This window comes from Nipponia nippon, unplaced genomic scaffold (assembly GCF_047370975.1).
Source record: "Nipponia nippon isolate SJK-2023a ecotype South Korea unplaced genomic scaffold, ASM4737097v1 scaffold_6, whole genome shotgun sequence".
NCBI classification, from domain to species: Eukaryota; Metazoa; Chordata; class Aves; order Pelecaniformes; family Threskiornithidae; genus Nipponia; species Nipponia nippon.
The window spans coordinates 76,905,633-76,926,568 of NW_028262380.1; the positions used below are offsets into that span (position 1 = coordinate 76,905,633).

Consider the following 20,936-nt stretch of genomic DNA (forward strand, 5'->3'; position numbering starts at 1 on the left):
TAGAAATAGAAGTGGTGTTCAGTCATCTGCTTCTACCAATACATGCCAGAAGATAAAGCATAATAAAAAGTGAAAAACTGCATTTTATTTTGAAGATAACTTTATGTAGAATGTATTTGTAAGAAAGGTAAAATCAGGACAGATTTGCTGGAGAGGTGGGAAAAGGGGCCATAGCCCCTCACTGGCTGTGCCCCGTATTTTGCTCTAGACTATGTAAGAGGGGAACAAGTGCACTGCTACAGAGATCCCACACCACAGCAGCCTCACCAAACCCCGGGAGTGACAAGCTGTAATGTCACGCTGATCACCATGCAAGGCATGTCAGGCTATAGGAAGGCCCAACTGCCAGTGGAACAGTTACATATGTAGTGCATTCCCACAGGCTGCAGTAGACTCCGCACCAGGCTTGTCCATCTTGAGCCTATAATGGTTTGGGGGTTATTTGTTTTGTGCTATTGATATTGTAGCATAGAAGTAACATTTTTCTGACTTCTGATCCTTCTGTTCCTTCACATTAGTAAATGAACAAAGGCAGCATTTTGTATTGTGCCATTCTGCTTCCTCCATTCACTGTCCAACATCTGCAGGTCTCTCTCGATTTTTCTTTCTGAACATTTTGAATGAACATGACGTACGCTGTTGGGTTTCAGTACCACCACATCACTGCTTTTCACACCGTAGGCCATACTGTCTCTTAGTGGAGTCGTCGGGAAACGTGTATTACATATAGAGAACACTTCTGCAGTAGAGAGATTGTGCACCGCTGGGCCATGTTTCACGAGGAGACCCGAAGATCCGCAGTGCGATGCCATCAAGCACTAGAGCTGCAGGAGAAGTCATTGTTGCAACACAGTAGAGGAGCACTGACTTTTCTTGCTTATTGCCATCCCCCCACCCCCCGCCTGTGGCTTTCAGCTGAACAACTATTTTCTGCCCTCAAATTGTTAAAAGAACTGTGGTAGCTTGACTTCCTGTCAACTGCTGCTTTGTCTTCTGAACGCGGCTGTCCGCTGGTAGTGGGGAAAGATTACTAGTAGTACTGTAAATAAGAATGAAGCCGCCCTATAAAAGCTGGAACACAGCTCAGGCACAGAAAAAGCTCTAAGCTCTTATCGTTACAGAGATCGAACTGATAGGGCCTTATGCAGGAGTTTTTAGCCGAGATGTGAAAGGAACTATATGACGTGGATGCCTGCAATGGCAGAAGACCAGACTTGGTGACCCAGCAAAGCTTCTTCCATCCTACATGCAGAGAAAGGTGTGACCCAGGAGGTGGGAGGCTGCTCCAACATTAAAAGAAAGACTTGAAAGGACGTGGTCACAAGAGGACAGTTCTTCTGAATATCTGGTTCTGTACATAGTGGGTCTAGGCTTGACTCAGGCTCTGGATGTTGACGCGACATTTTCTCAATACAGTTTATTAGTAGTAGTTGATAAGGCTAGAAATACATCAATCAAACTACGTGCATAACAAGTGTTATTGGATTGACCTAGTAGCAGGATGCACCTGGTATTTAACGTATATACAATTGCTGTTAATGTTAAATTGTTCTGCTTTATAGTCAATAGTCACCCACTTCTGCTGAACCAGGGAGAACGAAGACAGTAATGGCTGGTACAAAACATGAGAGGAACATTTGCAAGTGGCTTTGCATTTTTCATGCATCTTCACTAGCTGAAGCTGTTTCTAAAGCTTAGATAGAACCATAAGCAGGGTTGTACTAGATTCAGAAAGATTTTGTCTGTTCTTGAAAGTGGGTTCTACTTTCCATCCACCAAGCCTCTTTCATTCTTACGTTGTCTCTTTTTCTGTTATGCGGCATTGCATCTCAGCCTTAATTGCAATAGAGAACCACAGGTTATAATGCTGATGTCAGTGATGTTCACTGCTAGAAGTGTAAGATAATGTTTTTTTAAATCTGGTAACAGCTAGAGGCCAAACACCGTCATGCCCACAGTACCCAGGTACCACTCCAGCCCCTATTACGAACTGCAGACAGGGGAGTTCTTTGGCACTCACACAAGTTCTCTAAAGACAGAACAGTTCACTTCACCTTAACCCAGCCAGCTGAGAACTTGTCATACTCTTCTTGTTTTCCAGCAACTGGGAATTGTCTTAATTACCCTTACAAGATATAAGAAGAATCTTCTGTAATAAAAGCTTTTGCTTGTCATCCCTTTGATCTTCAGTACATTCTTTCAGGACAGAAATGCACGATCTACTATAAGACCAGCTCCATTTATTCCTCCCATTCCTTCATTTGCTGCATGGGATCTTTTTATTAGCCAATGTTAGACCCACTTCAGTATGGATTAGAAACTGGCTGTAAGTTAACTCTCACGGAACTTTATGGAGAATGCCAATAGTTTTATATCGTCATATGCAGTCTATTAATTTTTTAGTGTCTATGTCACCACATTCAGAGTTGTATTTACCCTGATTTTTATAGCAAATAGAATTACAAGTTCGGAATAGATTTTTTTCCCAGGTTTGATTTTCTCTTTTCAAAGCAAGGTTAAAAGACAGAAGAATTATACCGAAGCTCATAATAAGAAAGTGAGATTGAAAGAGGGTGGAACTAACTTGCAAAGTTGCCAGAAATATTTTAAACACTAGTTTTCCTAAAAGTCTTATACAGGAGTCTTCTTCCTAGTCTCCCATTTTCCAGCATAACTCTCTCCCCTTGCCTTCGTACAATCCGCGCCTCCCCCCCCACCCCCCCCACCCCCCGAGTCGCAGACAGTATACACATGAAATTTCACGTACGTAAGTTACAAAAATTCTTTGAAAGCAGCCCGGTACATTACAGGCTTTTTTGGCTGAGCCATAGCAATGACTAAGCTATGGGAAAAGCCTCCATTCAGCTATACTGTAAAGGAAAATGTGGGTGGGGGAACTGGGCTTTCAGGGTCGAAGGCATTCAGCACTTGGGTGGCACTGTCGCAAAGAGGAAAGAGGAAGACTCAGCCTCGCGAGCCTGGGATGGGAGGTTTTTCAGATTTCCACTCTGCAGCCGTCCCTCTGGGGCTGGGCAGGCGACAGTGCGAGCGAGAGTGTCATTATTTGACTCAGCATGTTCCTAAGCCACAAAAGAGAAGTGACGTATATAAAAAGCATATTGCTCACTCTTATCTGATCAGAGGGATATCAAGGAGTTTTCTCCACTGCCTAGACATAAAGGAAGTTGTTCTTTGTCCTTATATTTCACTTTCTCTGTCAGCATACCTTTCTTCAAGCAATTATTTTGACCTTATAGCCTCTAACACAAACCAGATGACTACACAGTTTTAGAGACATGATATGCAACCACCTGCTACCACATTGCCAAATACCTATTGGTTCGCTTCCCATTCTAATTACTCCACCAACTTTAAAACTGATTTCCAGTATGATAGATTTAATTTAGGAATATCTCAGATAGAGCCATCTCACCTCCCATGAATTTGGTGGAGGTTTGCCTCCACCAAATCCACAAATTATCCTGCTGGACCAGCAAATGAATCAAGTCTGCCATATTTCTGCGATGCTTCTGGTAGAAAACGACCATGCTTCACTTACTACTTGCTACCCAAATGGTCTCTGGTACTATTGCACAGCCATTCTTTCACACAGTGGGTTTTATTGTAAAATACGCAGTGGTCTTCATCACAGTCAACCTCTTTATCTCCTCTAATATCATAAACTGGCTTTTGCAGTGAAGTGCTGTACAAGAAGGTTTGTTTTGTTAGGACCACAAACAGCACACACAACCTGCCAGCCATCAGCAGGGCTCTCCCACTTGGACTCAGTTAGCAAGATCATTCAGTAAACGTGAAGGGATAACCACAGCCTAACATAACAGCTTTGCTTAAATACAAAGCTTGTGATGACTCAAACTCCTCAAAACAGTGCTCATCAGGCTTCAGCTTCGTTCCGTGGATTTAAAGCTGCCTTTGCCTGCCATTATATTTCTTTCTTTCCTAAAGCAACAGGATCTCAGGACTGTTCGAGCTAGTAACATGCTGAGCCTTATGATTATCTCACTCCTTTGTTATTCAGATTTTACCTCCAGAAGCAGCACTGTTTTAAGACCTGGTCGCTGCACGAGATCCATAATTATTACAAATTTGTGAAAAAAACAAAAGATGAAAATGAAAATGGGTGTTAGCTACACGGGTATGATTCTACTATGGAGTTGTAGAGTTTCATTACGTGTGGCCATACAGACCAGAACCAGTATCTGGTAATGACTCCCAGAGACATAGCTATACCCAGAATACCCTTATGCATACTATTATCTAGCAAATCACCAAGGACAAATAAAAATGCAATGTTAGCCTATAACAGGTGAAGCATTTCTAGTTGATATGATAAAATATTAAAGCCAATGTACAATGTGGCTGTACGATGACAGAAGCCAATGCCCTCTATGCTGTCCCTTCAAGCCCTGCATTTCTGAAAATACATGGACAGTCATAGTGTGCATTAACTGAAGTTCTTGAGTGGTCCTGAAGTTGCCTGGTCAACGCAAACAACCTGCAGTGGTATCTTTGCATGAATAACTGCCAACCACCTAATAGGAGAGAGCTAATAGAGTCGTACTCCACATCCAAGTGGAAGGCTTCCAACCTATCAGCCAAATAAAGATGCATAAAATAAAGGCTGTCAGGGCTAGCATGATCACCTACAGTAGCTAGGCTCGAAAGAGCTTCTCAAAAGAACCCTCGGTTGAAATACTAACAATAAAAAGCAGAAGCAGACATTATCACCAGCCTGCTCCTTGACTATCAACAATTCCAACAGCATAGTCAAAAACTGGATTGAGAATACAATGCATGTTCATCCAAGTTACCTGTCAATAACCTACAGAGAAGATGAAGGTTCAGTTACGGTAAAGAGGACTGAGCCAAATACTCTGTTCATGTAAAGAATACCACTATTAGAAATAATCTCTCCATCCTCTCAGCGGCTTCACACAGGCGTTGGAACAACAGATAAAAAAAAATTTTGCAAAGTTTCACATGAATGGGATGGGGGTCCGTGGATAAAAATAAGTATTGGTCACCACATGGTTTCTCAAACAAAAGATGCTACTAAGTTCCATTAATGAACCTTAGCTATAAATTCACACAACTTCTGAATAAAACCTATTGAGATACCCCCTGCTTCACAGTTCAGCTGCACTGCTTATCTAAAGTTATTTCAAGACATGTCCATCAAAACAAATAATAATAAAAAAAAATATCACACTACCTTTTCGTCAAGAAATTAGATTTTAGACTATGTGGTAGAATAAAGAATTCTTTTTTTTACTTATTTCAGTTCTCATTTTTCAGGATTTCTGTTCTATCAGGTGTGATTAGCTATCCCTTTCACCAGAAGAGATTTTGTGTGCGCATACATGAGAGCATGAGTTCGTTATGTGTATCTACACATACACCTGTAAAATCTACTCCTTTAAGCTACCCATTTTCTGAAAGATTAAAAATGGCTTAAGCACATAAACAGCGTACAGTAAATAATCATTTGTATACAGAAAACAAACACACTTGAGTATGCCAGATAGAGCTTTCACCAGCTTAAATGCTCATTTTGAAATGAACGAGAAATAAATGATCCAACTTGACTGCCTGGATTCACCCACCAGACAGAAACATACAGGTGCATTTTATATGCTGACATCATATTACACAGACTAGCATTCTAGACACCAAACTGAAGTCCAAACGCTGTGTAGGTTTTGTAAAACATCTCCAAAGCCATCTAAAATCCTCAGACTTCCAGAGGCAAAGATTTAATCTGAAAGACACTTGAGCATCTTCTTATTCACCACAGTGAAGGTGTCCAAGTGACTTTAACTGCCCTCTACTAATTCCACACAGGAACCTTTTAACCACAGTGCTGATAATCATTTATTAATGATAATACATAAGAGCCAAACCATTTATTAATGATAATACATAAGAGCCAAACCATTTATTAATGATAATACATAAGAGCCATTTAAAGTGATTTTTGTGATTAAATATTAGGAACAGGGATTTTAAAATCAACTGATTCCTAGAGCTGGCAGTCCAGTAAGTCCCTAGTGCCCGCAGAGGGCCTTACTGAGAACAGTGCAGCTCAGTGAGAGTAACAGAAATTGGGCTTGGGCGGAAGGCAACTAATATAAAAAAAGGAGTATACTCAAGAATACCTTTGAATACCTTTAACTTCAGTGGCAGTCATTGAGAAAGAAAGCAATTATGGAAGTCGCCATAAGAGAATACTCCTTACCAGCATTTGCTGGAAAAAAAATCCCTGCACTCATGCACATCTTTTAAATATTAAATAAATTTCCTCAAAAGCAGCATATATACTTAATTACAACAGGCATCGATTTTGAAGGAAATTACGAGAGTCTGCCTCTATTCTTAATTCAGATCATTCTGCTGATTTTATTCTGGCTTTACGTTTTTTAAAGTATGCACTTTTGTTTGGATTTCACACAAAATAAATGCACTTCTACATTCTCAAGAGAATTCTCAGGTCTCAGTATCATATCTCCTTTGAAGGGGTTGCATTAAATTGCAAAACTAACCTCGACCCTAGCTGCTGCAGAATGTAATTGAATGTGTTTAGCTGCCACAAGCATTGGACCGCCGGTGCAAAGTGGTAGCATCCCTTAGGACTCACCAGGATTTACTCCCTGATCTTCCAGTATCGCTCCCATCTGGGGAACGGGCATGGTACAGGGATCCACCGCTCCCAGGGCAATGCATCTCCCTGCAACTTTCACTCCCAGTGGACATACTCTCTATGATGCTGTTAAAATATATGGTACTAGTTCCAAGTAAATACAAAGCAAACTTCGGCTGGCTTAAATGCTAAGATGAGCTTTTACTCACAGCTGTCGCAGAAACCAAGCTAAGAATGTAAAAGAGGCAGTTCACAGACATCAGGGGAAACTAGCTAACAACATCCCTTGGAGCCATAAAGTAAGTAGGATAAATACATTTAAGTTCTGAAAAGAAGTCCTGTCATATTTCTCCAGCACGGTACAGAAGAGCTTCAGATGGATTGGAGAGATTTGTTGCTGTAAGAAACAGGAAAAAAAATGCAGAATCTTTGTTTACCTAGGTCTGTGGTTTCTAAGTACCTACTTTTTACTACGTTCATTTCTTGACTCAAAGTGAAAATGGGAATTCACCCTTTTCTCTTTTTTTCCTGTCTAATGTGCAGATGGGGCATATTTTCGTTCACTCCATCAATCCCTGCCCCCTACGCACAAACTTGCATACATGCACCTAGCCAGTGGAAAAGAAAAAAGGGTTACTCATTAATCCATTCTACAAAGCTTTCCAAACTGAAATGGGTGGGTTTTACATCTCCAGTAAGGAGCAATATATAGGTAGGTATGTAGCATACCTGAGCACAGCTCAAACAGAAGCGTTCATCTTGAATAGCACAACTTTGCTCCTGGCACATTTTAAAACAAAGCTCATCAGTATGGAGAGGATGATTATTTTCTGTATGCTCTTCTTCTGTTCCAGTATGGCGCTGACTGCAGCTCCACATAAAATAGCAAAATACAAACAGCTTCTCAAGACAATTACACGGTTAGAAACCACAGTGAAAGATAAGGTAAGCAAAGTATTTGTCATAATATTGAAATTATTTTCAAGCATTATGTATTGCTTAGAATACATCTTGTGAGGGACATCACTTTCAAATGTTAAACTTTTCTAACTTAGATTTGTTTTATTGTAGGATGTTGAATTGCTGCATACACCAGAAAACCCTGCGGTGAGACTGCTTTAAAATTTCTTTCTAATTATATCAATTTGATTTTGTACTGGTTTATTCCATTGACAAATGGCAAATGCCGCCTTCTTATCTGTGACCTAGTACTCTCAATGCAAGCTAGATTCAGTAAGAAAATACTTTGATAGAAGGTCCTTATTTCTGGATTTTTAATGGCAGAAGTGTTTATATTATGTAATCTTAATTACTACTTTGCTACTGTGTGTGTATTCTAACACACCCACAGATTCAAATTTGTATGTATTCCGCTTACTCAAGAAATGGTGCTAAGAGTGAGGATTCATACAAGATCCAGATGAGCAGCAGTGCTCTTGGGGATGCAGGCTTTGGAAATGCCTCCACAGCTGCCATGAGCTCCGGCTGCACTGGGTGCATTGCTGAGCCGAACCCAAAGGGACCCCCCTTTCCCTCCCACTGAAGCTTAATGCCAAGAGTGGCACCGTAAGGCCGTATTTCAGAGCGCTTCCTCTCATATGTAGTCACATTGGTTTCTCTGAGGCTATTTGTGTGCAAACGTTGCACTATCAACGGGAAGATAAAACTGCATTCTGCAAGTACTCTCTTTGGATTGTAACTAGTTAAAATTACAAGAACAGGTCTTTGTAAATCCCTTTTTAATACAGATGTTTATTTATACATTATTTAGTGCTCATATTTTGCGTGTTCCAAGGTCAGGAACTTCTCATATGTAGTAAATTACGCCAGAGTCACAGAAAGTGTGTGCATACTCGAAAGTGGCAGGGTACAGGATTTATCGTGAAATTAAATGCTAATAATAGTAACAACATGTCTTAAAAACTTAAAAGGTAAACGCATCCTGCTTTCTTTTGATAATCCCCAACATGCAACAAAGGTCTAGAGCTAGCCGTGGCCAACCTAACGTTATACTTTGCCTGCTATCAGCTGTCTTAAATTTACTCGTAATTTTGATTTTTGAGCCCTGACAACTATTTCAGAAAGCAAACAATTTTGATCTATGTATAAAAATGATCCTTAGGCATAGTTCTTTTGAAAAACGCCCAGAGCGTAACGCTATCTACTCAGGACTGTAAACTCTCTTGCAAAATGACGACAAGAAGAAAGGAAAAAAACTCACCTCATTTCACACAGGTTTTGTTAGCCTCCTCCTAGGCTTTACAGTTGGGTGCATTTTTTACTTGCCAAAAACACAGAAGCATGACCAAAACAGATACATTCCTTCTCATTGCTAGAAACAACTGCAGTGCAAAAACCAAATGCACCCTAACTAATTGCTGGGTTTTTTTTTCATTAACACTCTTTCTAACTTGTGGTGTCAAAGTGAAAAGAAGGAGATGATTAGCTATCATTTTACTGCAGTTTGTCACTACCTCCGAAACAAAGCAAATACAACTAGTGACTAATCGCTTAACCAGTTGTGTTTTTTTTTTTTCTCTCAAAAAACATGGTCACCTCAGGAAGGAAGACAACAGTTCATCTGCAGCTTAGGGCTTTACAGTCTGATTCTGGGAGGTCCTAAGTACCTCTGCGGAAAACTATAGGAGACAGAGAATTCACATATTTAGAAGGTACTAAGCTGATGCAGGTTCAACCTCTGATGAAAAACTTAAAAAAAAATATTAGTGGCCTAAGAATAATTATCACCAGTAACCACATTAACAAACTTTTCATCCTGGAGGGTGAAATTTACATTTACTGAATTGTCCAAATACTAAGATACGAATTACAGTGTGCCAAAGCTGCACTCAGGGTGATTAAGTGCAATTACACCCTAATGAAACTGGATTTAATGAAAAGCCTTTCATATAACTGTGTTTCAAATATCAAAATATTGTTTCTATGATAATCTGCTTATAGCAGATTTACATTTGGCCTTGAATATTCAGGAGGAAGACTACCTTTTGTAACATTCAAAATTCAGTGGTTCATCACTATTTGTTTTGACTTCCTTGAGGTTCCCGTGAGTGGACTAAGAGTTAGCCCCAATTCAATCCCACACAATTTCTTTGTACATTAAACAATGAAATATCTTTTTTTTTTAAAAAAAAAAAAAAAGGAGGTGCGAAGTTGAAGGTGTCTCAGAGGACATCAACTCAAGGGAGAACATGCTGAGGCTGAAAAAGTAGCCTTAAGGCTGAAGTGGTTCAAGACCGGAGGGGAAATAAGATCTATTGCTGGTGAAGCTGAAGCCAGTGACACAATGTTGATTTACATCGGATCAGCATCTAACCCCGCTGATTGCTAATTCAGGAAGTGAAGGCTTTTCAGGCTAATCTGTAAAGTTAGTTTGAGTCAGATGCAGCATACTGCTGCAAATTGCCTCTGATACAAATATTTTACAAGTTTGCCTAGCCCCCCACAGACATTACCAGTGGTCTATGCTTTTTAATGCCTCTTCATCAAAGTGCTTAACCTATCACAACATACTAAAACCCACAATCCTTGTGGTCCTCTGACTGTTGGCCTGCCTACAGCTAACTGTTAACTCAGCAAAAAAAAAAAAAAAAAAAAAGGCAAAAAAAGCAGCATATATGAGAAATGCTGGTTTCTCAGCTCATCACGGATGAGGCAGAAAATGTTTTCAGTTTCAGCTGGAAAATTGATCTCTTTAAAAACGAGTGTTTTTTTTCCAGTAAGCAAGACTGGTTACGGTAAGAAGCCTGAAACAAACATAAATGTGTGGTTTTTAAGAAAAATAAAATGTTATATCTAACCAATATAAAATGTTACTATTAAAATTTGCTATAAGCAATGTACATGAAAGTTGCCTTGTCCTTGCCAAAGCAGCAAACTGCAGTGGCATCTAATAAACCAGATGAGATTCAGCTTCAGTAGCAGTTGGTATGCAAAACAGGGATGATGGCTTTGGAGCCTTTCTAATATGCGTAATCAGCAGTTCTAAATGTTTCCTTCTTTGAAAAACAGAATGCAAGTTAGAAATTGGCTTCAGTAAACACTGCTTTTCTTTCTCTGTTGACTATAGGTTAGTTTTGGTGATATTTTCCATGGCTGTGCGCCTAGCAAAGGAAAACAGCCACTATACAGGAAAGGAGATTCTGGAGAGCTTGCAGTCTTTCTGTTAGCATCAGTAAAATGAATACGCAGCTCCACCATGAAAGGAAAACGGCGGGTTGCTTTAATTCCAGATAAGCAGCAGCAACAGAAAATTTATATCATCAGAATAGATAGCTTCTTTTTCAAGTTAGATACAGATGGTGTTTACTTTCCTTGACTTAGGTTTAACAAGAACCTGAATTTAAAGCAACACTGTAAGACAATTCAAGCCAGGAGCCTGGCTCCTTATCCTGCCTCTCATCCTCAATCCCTCTTTTCCCTTTAGTAAGGTAACTAACTTACTTCATCATTTCCCATACTATCAAGTGAGAACATTTCAATAGTATTTGAAAATACGCAGTTCTACATCAATTCTAAGTATAATTATTAAGTAGGTAATATGGCACAAAAATTAGGAAGAGAAAAGTATATTCCCACATGTAGTACTGAGGAACACTCCGGAGTGATATCATAATATTTTAAAAAGAAAACACTCGTGCCTGTGCTTGTGAAAACTTACTACATGTAACATGATCTACTCTTCAGTAGCATTTTCTTTCATGTGCTGTCATGATTAATATCCAAGTGGACATTTTAGGCATTTATGAGGAAATACTTAAGTAATTATCAAAGAACAGGCAGAATAAAGGTTAAAGATCTCTTACATATCTAAAACTAACCTAAAAAAAAAAAAAAAAAAAGAGTACAGCTGAATCTTCTCAATTAATATCCTGGATACTTACTTTTGCACATGGACCACAACCTAACACATGCAGGAAAAAATGCTGCAACATTCATTTTAAAACTATTCCTTCTTTTCCTGCCCTAGGACGGATGCCTGTTCACAGCTGTGACCTGCTTCCACAAGGGCACACTGAAATTACAACCAGAGAACAACCAAGTACATTCTACATTCACCCAAACCATTAAAGTCTTGAGAAGATTCACCATCAGCGACCCTGGAAAGGTAGGATTTCCTCACAGTGCTCATAATTGTGATCATTGCTCCTTACACCTTCTATAGCAGACACCACCTGCAACGGTGGCATTGTAGCAAGCAAACTTGTTAGAAAAAGTTATCTGCCTTTCATTACTTTGGACATTAAGAATGTCCAATTTTCTGCACTTCTGGGAGAGGCGTTCACTCTGATCCTGTCAGTCAATTGCACGCGTGTATTTTGCAACCACACAAGCCGGACAAAAGGACAGGGATTACTGCAAAACACGTGAACGAAATGTGTTGTTACTATATTCTTTCCCTTTCTGAAATAGCCTGTGTCTCAGCTTTTCCATTTGTAAAAGGCTTTGATTACAACCCTCTTGATTTTTCAAGTAAGAAAGCTTGAAGTATTATTTACGATTCTGATGCACTGTTTAGAAGTGGCATGATTTTCTTTATCTTCCAGCACTGTGAGTCTTCATGTGAATCTTACGAGAAAAAAACTCCCAAAGAGTTTTTGAAGAGCTTTGCAAAACTAATCAAACAGGTAATCAGAGTTGATTCCTCCTGGGTGCTTTTTGACATTTTGCAAACAATTACAGATATCCTTATTTTACACTATTACTAACAATGTGTTGTTTTTACAGTTACTCAAGGACTAATACAGGACACACCAGAGCTGAAGGATACTGAAAATCTACTATTTAAAGCAGACACTATGTTATTTAAGACAACATGAAAAATGTAAATATTTTCCATTGCTACTATGCTGTGCTCTGTGTGTGTGGTAAGTGAAAGCCTCTCCCAAAATATTAAGGAGTCTTATTTGGATGGCTATTCATAAGATGGATACTGTTTTGAAAGTGATCCTAGCCTCGCCTTACAGTGAAAATTAAATTGTAATTTCACAAAAATGGGTTTTCTTAAGGGACTTAACTATCACCTTCTGCTGAACTAGAAATACATGAGATGGCTACCTCTGTATTTTTGCTTTGCTCTTAAATGAATCTCATACAGTGATGTCTGAAACTTTTTAAAGAAAACAAAAAAAAAATTATCAGAGGCTTTGAAGCCTCAGAAAGTTTCTACTTGGACCCATTTCCTTATCTACAATAATACCACACACACAATTTTATTTATAAGTTCTTAGATTGTATCTTAGCTAACTATGAAAAAAATATCCTGCATTTAACTGTCTTATAAATACTGGAAAAACATTTACAAATCACACTGTATGGCATGGGTCTGACTGTGTCCATCTTGAAGTTAATGGCACATTTGCCATGGGTTGCAATAGGGAGAGGAGTAACCCACATGCTCTAAGTAGAGATACAGGATTCTGTGGGGAAAAACACATTTCAGAAGATGGAATTCCACCTAGACTCTCTCAACTTAACGTGATAAATACAGCAGAGGTATGACCAGCCACTGCAAAAGGTCCAACAAATACAGTAACTGATGATTATTCAGAGTGAAGCAGCTCAAATGCATATTGCTCTTTCTAAGAAGACAGTATTTTACACTCATATTCATGTACCATTAACACTATTCCTTCTCTCTACTCTTGATTCACTTTAACGGTTTAATTGCAATTTTTTCTTTAAAAACTGTCAAGTTTTTTGTTGTGTGGAAACCTGCCTGTACAGCTTCTGATTCCTGAACGTTTCTGTGGAACTATGGCCAGAGATACCATTGAAACTTTTTAAAGTAAGACTATCACAGCACTTTAAACTAGTTTTTAGCAGCTTAATTATATACCACCATATTCTGCTTGCAATGATTCTGTACCTCTAGACTCTTCCATCTGAGTAGTAACTGTTAATTTACCCCTGAACATATGTTAGCCCCACATGAGGAAACTGATCTTGGAAGAGAGTGTAAAGCCTTCCAGTAAAAATTAACCTTTCGTCTAATTTTCTCTCTATTTAGTAGAAATGTGGTATAGAGAGGAAACTGGAAAACTACATCTAGTGCTACAATGGAAAATGACAAGCTTAGTTACCTCCAAAAATAATGAGGTAGTATTAAAAACATTTCCATTCCTACCAATGTCAGCCTAAAGGAAAACTAATACAAAAAGCTTTTTTGCCTCCACATTTTCGCTGTCCTGAAACGTTAACCTCCTCAAAAACCTTTATCAGAGGAGGAAGGAAGATCCTCAGGGCAACAATGAACGAGGTTTCCACGGTGAACTCTCCTTGTTTCTGGTGATGACCATTTTGATTTAGATCATCTTGTTTTGTTTTGTTTTGTTTCAAAAACCACTTTTCCTCTGAGTAACGCTCTATCTCATACCTCAATGTTTCCACATTACTGCATGAGAATTAACATTCTCAACATGAACTACCACTCATATGTAAGTAAGGAAGCTACTAAGTTTAAAATGGTGTTCTGCACCTTTTATCCCCATTTCTCTGACTTTGCTACCCATAAAGTCCCTTAGTCACCAATTGGTAAGCAATATGCAAAGCTGCTGCTGCAACTGCAATGGATTTTAAAGTTACCGAAGTAGAGAAAATCAGGGTAAAACTAAATTTCAGATTTGAATAAAAACAACTGGGAAAATATTAAGGCAATCCTGCAGTCACAGAGCACCTGCTGATGTTTCCACAACGTTACATTTAAATTTTTATGGAGAAGTTTAACTTAATGCCTTTATCATGAACTAAGTGTGCTTTTTTGGTGAGTCCTAGAAGGGTATCCAACTTTTCATTCACTTCCATGGAATATTTGCACGTGCAGAGTTTTGGGGAAAGAGCTTGTTTTTGTACAAAGAATATAGGATGCATTTTTTGATTTGTAAATGTCTTTTCCAGAAATGCGCTAAGTGCATTCAAATCAATATTCTAAAAGAGCCTGTTAAAATTCTTGTTGCGCAGATGAAATGTGATTAGCATGGCCTAACAAAGAGAACATTGTATATTACATATTTATTAGTAATAATTGTAAAGCATTGAGAAGTAACTTTTGTACCTGGGATGGATATTTTACGATAGAAAAGCAATTTCCTACCAGAATGTCATAAGCTAACTAGTTACTCCTGCCTACACTGGAACAAGTTCTGGGTTTTGTACACGAGGTAGCATGTAATGCAGTAAGTAATGTAGCTATTTCTGTCTAGTGACTTGCTCCACTGTTTTTAAACTATGGATCTTACCACACCAAGCATAGTGATAAAGGGGGTTTTTTTGTTGTTTTAAGCATAATATACTCATTTGTTAATTGAGGCTATTTCTTGTACCTGCAGAACAACTTAATTCAAAACGCTCATTCATAGGATTCAAAAAATTAGTGAGAAACTGTAACAAATGTAACTTAGAGGGTTAATTGTTCTGAGATCTTGCAGAAAACTGTATTTATTGGACAATCCAGTCTAGATATGTATGGGGAATATTAATCACAAAATTATCAGAGCTGATTTTAGTTAACGCCACACTTCAGGGCAGTGTCGGCACAATCACTGTGGGCAACTGTACACTTCAAATACGCTTTGACTTGCACGATGCTGAGGCCTTGTGCTAACGCTTTCATTCGTCAGAGTTAGAAAGGTTGAGTGTATGATTCAGGATGCGTTATCTGAATCCCAAATGAAGAACAGGAAATCAGTGAAGGACAGATCAGTCTTCAAGAAGACATCATCTTGTTTTTTGACACTGTTCTCAGGAGAAAAAAATGAAGATGCCCCAGGAGGAACTTGTGACCCTAGGAAGTACTAGTTATCACAATTCCAGATGTGTACACAATCTTGACCTGTTTTTACTTTTAAGATGAACTCTGTTTGCACTCTCTGCAGAAACAACGTATGTTTCTTTAACTGAGTACATAGAGTAAGCCATAAAAGCTCATTACCTCCCAGGGAGGTTTTACAATATGTTTATGATTTTAGTCATAAGTGCCCTTTGCAGGCACGTCAAGATGTGTTTTAGCATGGTATATAAAACTGTGTATAATATTTACTTTTCCTGAGAAGATTTTTTTATTTTTATACCAAATGACTCATCTAATTTAATTATTTATTGTATTTCTGTGAATGGAATGTTCATACTAAGGACTATGTGGTCTGATTTATTTATACGCCTGTGATATTAAATAACTTTAGCTAATACGATTTTCTCTTGTTCTGTTCTTTAAAAACTTACGACTATTCCTACCCTGACAGCGTCCCATAAGACCCCGCAGTGAACGTTATTGTTTATTAGCCTACACTGTCATAGATTTTGCCAGATCAGGGACATGGTATACAAAGTTTATCTTCCCCCTCTTTGTATATAACCATTAAGAAGGGGTTGTTAATTTTTTATTGTTCCCATCTCATTTGAAAATCTTAAAATTTAAATTTTTTTAATTTATTAAATTAATTTAAAAATTGGCTTTTCAGGCTTAATAAACTGCTTTTGGCAAACTCATAGAAGGTTCAATCACGTCACCTAGATTTCTTTAGACTGACATGAACAAAAATCAGGTAACTTCATGTTTTCAGTCTACACAGAATAAAGTCAAACACCTGAAAACGTAACAATTATCCACTCTGTTTTTCACTGTTCTCTCTCCTCATCTTACTTTTCTCTTGCTTTGAAATGTCAATCCTTTTCCCCATCCCTATTTGATAGGATGTGTTGAAGTTCTCAAAAAATGAGTGTTTTTAGCTGTTATACTTTATAAGGGTAGCTATGTTTCATCTTTTATAAAAAAGCTTTTTTCCGTAAAATGTAACAATTGTTCCAACAAACAAACCAACCCAAAGCTCTAACAAAAACAAACACTAAACAGTTGAAGAGCTCCTTCTTCCCTTTTCATCTGTTCAGAAAACAGACTCAAATAGTATCACCTTCCATTATGTTTCCTGCCATTACACATCTGCATTTGTTGGGACTGATTTTCTTTAAAATAAAAAGAAGAAAAAATATCCTTCCGAAATAAACAAAAACAAAGAGGAAGTGTCACAAAACATTGGAGACTTGAGGCATAAACTCCTCCTGCCTGCAGGACAGAGGTTGATGTGCAGGACAATGCCGCTATGACCTCTCTCCTAGAAGGCAAGCAGTCCTGCTCTGCCCAGCAGGTATTCTCCTCTCAAAAGAAAGAGCCAGCAGACTGTCTCCCAAGGAGCTGGATGTGCCAGTTGCCTCCTGTTGGCTCCCAAATAGTTCAGTGGTGGCAGACTCCTGAATTTGCAGCCTAGATCACCCTGTAAAAGTGTCTGGAGAGAAGAGCAAAAGGATAGGGTCTAATCCAAGCAATCCCTCCTATCTTTGCACACAAGAAACCAGTGGGAGTCAGGTATGCTGGGATTCACCCAGAGTTAACTATTAGGCAAATCTGAGCCATCTCCCCACTCAGAAGCAGACACACTCAGGAACAAGTCATCTCACTCCAAACTAGGTATGTAATACAGGTGACTGGCAAAAAACCATAGGGAATAGTTCTCACTCAGATAACTACATATTTGATGCCTACTACTAGACATGATGAATCTCACTCAAACTACCTGGGATTTAGATGCAAGCCAAAACATTCAGAATACTTTCTGCAGCTGATGCAGTGTCTCCAGGTGCATATTTGCTAAATACACTATAGCCTCTCTTTCCTGGTATAACAATACTTGATTTTGCGCATATACACTGCTTTTATTTCTTACTTGAATCTCTCGGTATTTCCACCTACAGCTACAATCACATTAGAAAATACAGGAAAGAAAGTATTTAGGAGTAGACATTACTTTGCTTTGAAAGTCTAAGAAAACTGAAAAATAAATACAGATTAAATATGTAAGTAGGATTTCAGAAATATTATTAAAAATATTATTAATATTATTAGTGGCTGATCTAACAGTGTCTCTGCTGTGGGCAACTGACAGCATGTAAGTATCTTGACACTGCATTGTGGGAAGCAAACAGACCCTGAAGCCCTGTGGCCAGGCTACTTTGTATTCCTAAGTACATGGTTCATTGTCTAGACATATTCTTGTAACTCCAACTACAATACTACAGACCTCATAGAACCTGAAATAGATTGCACAGAAGCTTTAACAGAAGGCTTCATGCTTCTGGTACATTCAGAAGTATTTGCTGGAGCACAGAGGATATGTTGTGCATTGTATGGATATGGCTGGTGCAACGGAGAACAACAGTCTCCCAAACTGAAGACAATCGTGCTAACGCTAGAATAATTCAACTGTTTAACTCTGCTGAGACGTCTAGGCACAATTTTACCCAAATTGACCTAGATATCTGAGCACTGACGCTGCTGTGTAGATGTAAAAGAACTCCCTTTCAGAGCTAGAACATCTCAAATATGTTGGTTTGTACTGCACAGAAATGCCATGCTCTTTCTCGCAAAAAGGGTTTTTTTACACCCCCTGCATATTGTCCCAACAGCTGTGGGGGCAGGCAACAAGACAAAACTGTCCTACAGTGTTCTTCCTTTGCACTTGTGCTGATGATCCATGTTGTAAAAGGAGCAAAGGTGAAAGAGAACATTTCCTAGTCAAACATCTTCTTTGTACAAGCTAATAATCTGAATTGCTGTACTGCCACCTGTTGATAACTGTATGGAAATTCAAAACACTTCCAGATAAAAAACAGGTAAGCTGATAACAATTTATCTGTACATAGTGAACTGAGATCATCCACAACATCCCTCTGCATCATTCGTATACGGAACTTAAGACAACCCTCCTAAATCAGGGACTTGATAAGGTATGCAGTGAATGCATTCCATGTTCTTACTGCTGTCATTTGAAGGGAATAAGAGTCCTACTTCTGAATGTACATAAACACCAAATATTCACCATACCCTGCCTTTAGGCCCCTTGCCATCTTTATGTCCAGCAACCTTTCCTCCGATTGCTTGCTCAAATACAGTAGCATAGTGATGTTTTCTGTTCTCCATTCTTAATTCCTAACATTTAACTTGCTTTTTTGACTGCTCCCGAGCCACGAGTTGACAATTTTGTGCAAGCATCAGGTTACCCGAAAGTGTCATTCACATGTGGTTATGTACAACCACCGTAAAGTTAGACTTTCCCCTGCACAGACACATGCACATGAATTTACCCCTATCAACACTGAATTTCACCATTCTTTTGCCCAGTCAGTCTCGCAAGGTTTTTCCAGAACTTCTTATGCTCTGCCCTCGTCCTCGCTGCCCTACCATCAGCAAACTTGCCCAAGGTAATCTCTATTACAAGAATTGCATTACAATCAGTTCCGTCTTCTGTTTGTTATCTTTCAACCAATTAGTTTCCCATGCAATGACCCTCCTTTTAAGTCTACTCATGGCTAGAGTTATTATCCTTCAGGGAGGGACTCTGTCAGTATCGGAAATCCAAATGGCTATGGAAGCCAAATCACCTTTATCCATATGACTGTTAATCCTTTCCAAGATTTCCAATGTACTTTGTGAGGCAGGATTTTTCTTTCCAGAAGCCACAGTGACTCTTCTGAAGCAGATTACATTTACTCAGGTACCCACTAATTCAATTTTTTTTCTTGTAATGTCTACTAGCTTTCACAGTTTCCTAAACTCCTTGTGGAACCTCTTTAAAACATCAGCTTCCCATTTATTGCTGTCCAGTTCTCAGCTATCGTGGCAGTTTAGAGTGAGAGGTGACATGCCCCACCTGGCAATTCAGCTATTTCAGAACTCCCAGGCAAATACTGTCAGTGACCTGCTACTGTTTGTTTTAAAACGTTGTTCCACAGACTTTTTTTTAGCCATTCAGTTCCTGAGAGATCTATTGATGGTTTCCTCATGAAGAACGCTGCCAACATTCTCGCTTTATTCCAAACTGAAGAAACTTTTTAGTTTCCTCTACACAAATAATTAATTAGCTTGCCTTTGATAGTCTTATCCTCTTTCATCAGTCCTTTCATAGCTGATCATCATCTTACTAACACTCTTGGAGCATTTCTTGCTCCTATGTTTAAAAGAAGATCTAGTATTAATTTTTGCTAGATCCTACCTCAGACTCTTTTTTAACCCGTCTTTTATTTATTTTTTTTATACTGTATCTGCCAGTTTATCATCCTGTTTTCTTCACTTGAATACATCACCCATTTTCAGAAGGATGTCATAGCCTCCCTTACCATGCCAGTTAGCCTCTATTAGCTTCTCCTTTCCCTAAGAGGCTGTACAAACAGATGCTGTGTTTGTGTTCCCCCTCATTAACTGTCCAACAACCTATCAGGATTTCTCCTGCCCCTTTTAGTTTCTTTGTAAAGAGCTTTCTCATTTTTATATCTTTTCACCTTTACAAGATGATCTGATTCTCAAGCCTCTCTCTCTCCTCTCTTTCCTGTCCCCCTCCATGCCCATCCTTGATTCTCCATCTTTCTTCTTCCCATTCTTCTGATTTCCCACATTTGTACTCCAACTCCAATTCACTTTCTGCCTTGTGTTATGCTTCCTCCAATTTCCTTTCTGTTTTCAAGGATTTTCAGACACTTACATGGCGCATAAACATCAGCTGTACAATTCCATTAAAATGAAAAAACAATTGACCATAACTTTATAAGGGCCACTAGACATTAGCATTAAAATCCTTATTCATCACAACCGCTGTTTATCAACCGGTGTTAATTCACACAAGAAAAAACACGGCTCATGAATTCATGGCAGCCTCTCTAGGCTGAATGTCAAAGGATCATCCACGGGAGAACATCCTTACAACAAGGAAGTTGGAAAGACTTCCATTTTTAAGCCACAGAAGTAAGGGGGCCTCTCACAAACCAGACGTAAGGGAAGCTGCAGTACGTTTCATATGAAGCTCATCACAACAGATCAGACAAATGCTTTAGCACTGTGACATATCAGCTCTCTCCATCCTCCCTTCAAACCTTAAAACAACTGTAGAGACAATGAATGAAAAAGGGGTCAAGGTCAGAGCCAGTTTATATAAAGACAGAAGCTGAATGGAAGGCAGTATCTGCAGGGAGTGAAATACAGAAGAACGCGTGAGGTTGGCACACCAAATCCAGCACTTCATCAAATCGAGAAGCAGGTCCAAGCTTATGACTGCTACTTATGGATGGCAAGTAAACACAACGATGTAAAGACCAGATCATAGCACAAGAGGGCAGCAGGCAACTGAGAAAGGAAAACAGACCTTCTCCCCTTCCTCCTCCCCGCCCCAGCTTTTGAAAAATTAATCTCACCAACCCTTCAATGTAGAGAAATAAT

The 20,936-nt window shown here is 38.9% G+C and overlaps 1 protein-coding gene and 1 long non-coding RNA gene across 2 annotated transcripts in view; one reads left to right on the top strand and one right to left on the bottom strand.

Moving 5' to 3' along the window:
* Positions 1-20,936, bottom strand: part of LOC148051586 (uncharacterized) — a 63,541-nt gene that overhangs the window by 5,260 nt on the left and 37,345 nt on the right. The window lies entirely within an intron of this gene.
* On the top strand, positions 7,469-19,512 carry IL21 (interleukin 21). Its single transcript, XM_009472373.1, has 5 exons — positions 7,469-7,603; positions 7,730-7,765; positions 11,646-11,783; positions 12,223-12,303; positions 19,390-19,512. The coding sequence occupies exons 1-5, from the start codon at positions 7,469-7,471 to the stop codon at positions 19,510-19,512; spliced, it is 513 nt and encodes a 170-aa protein (XP_009470648.1).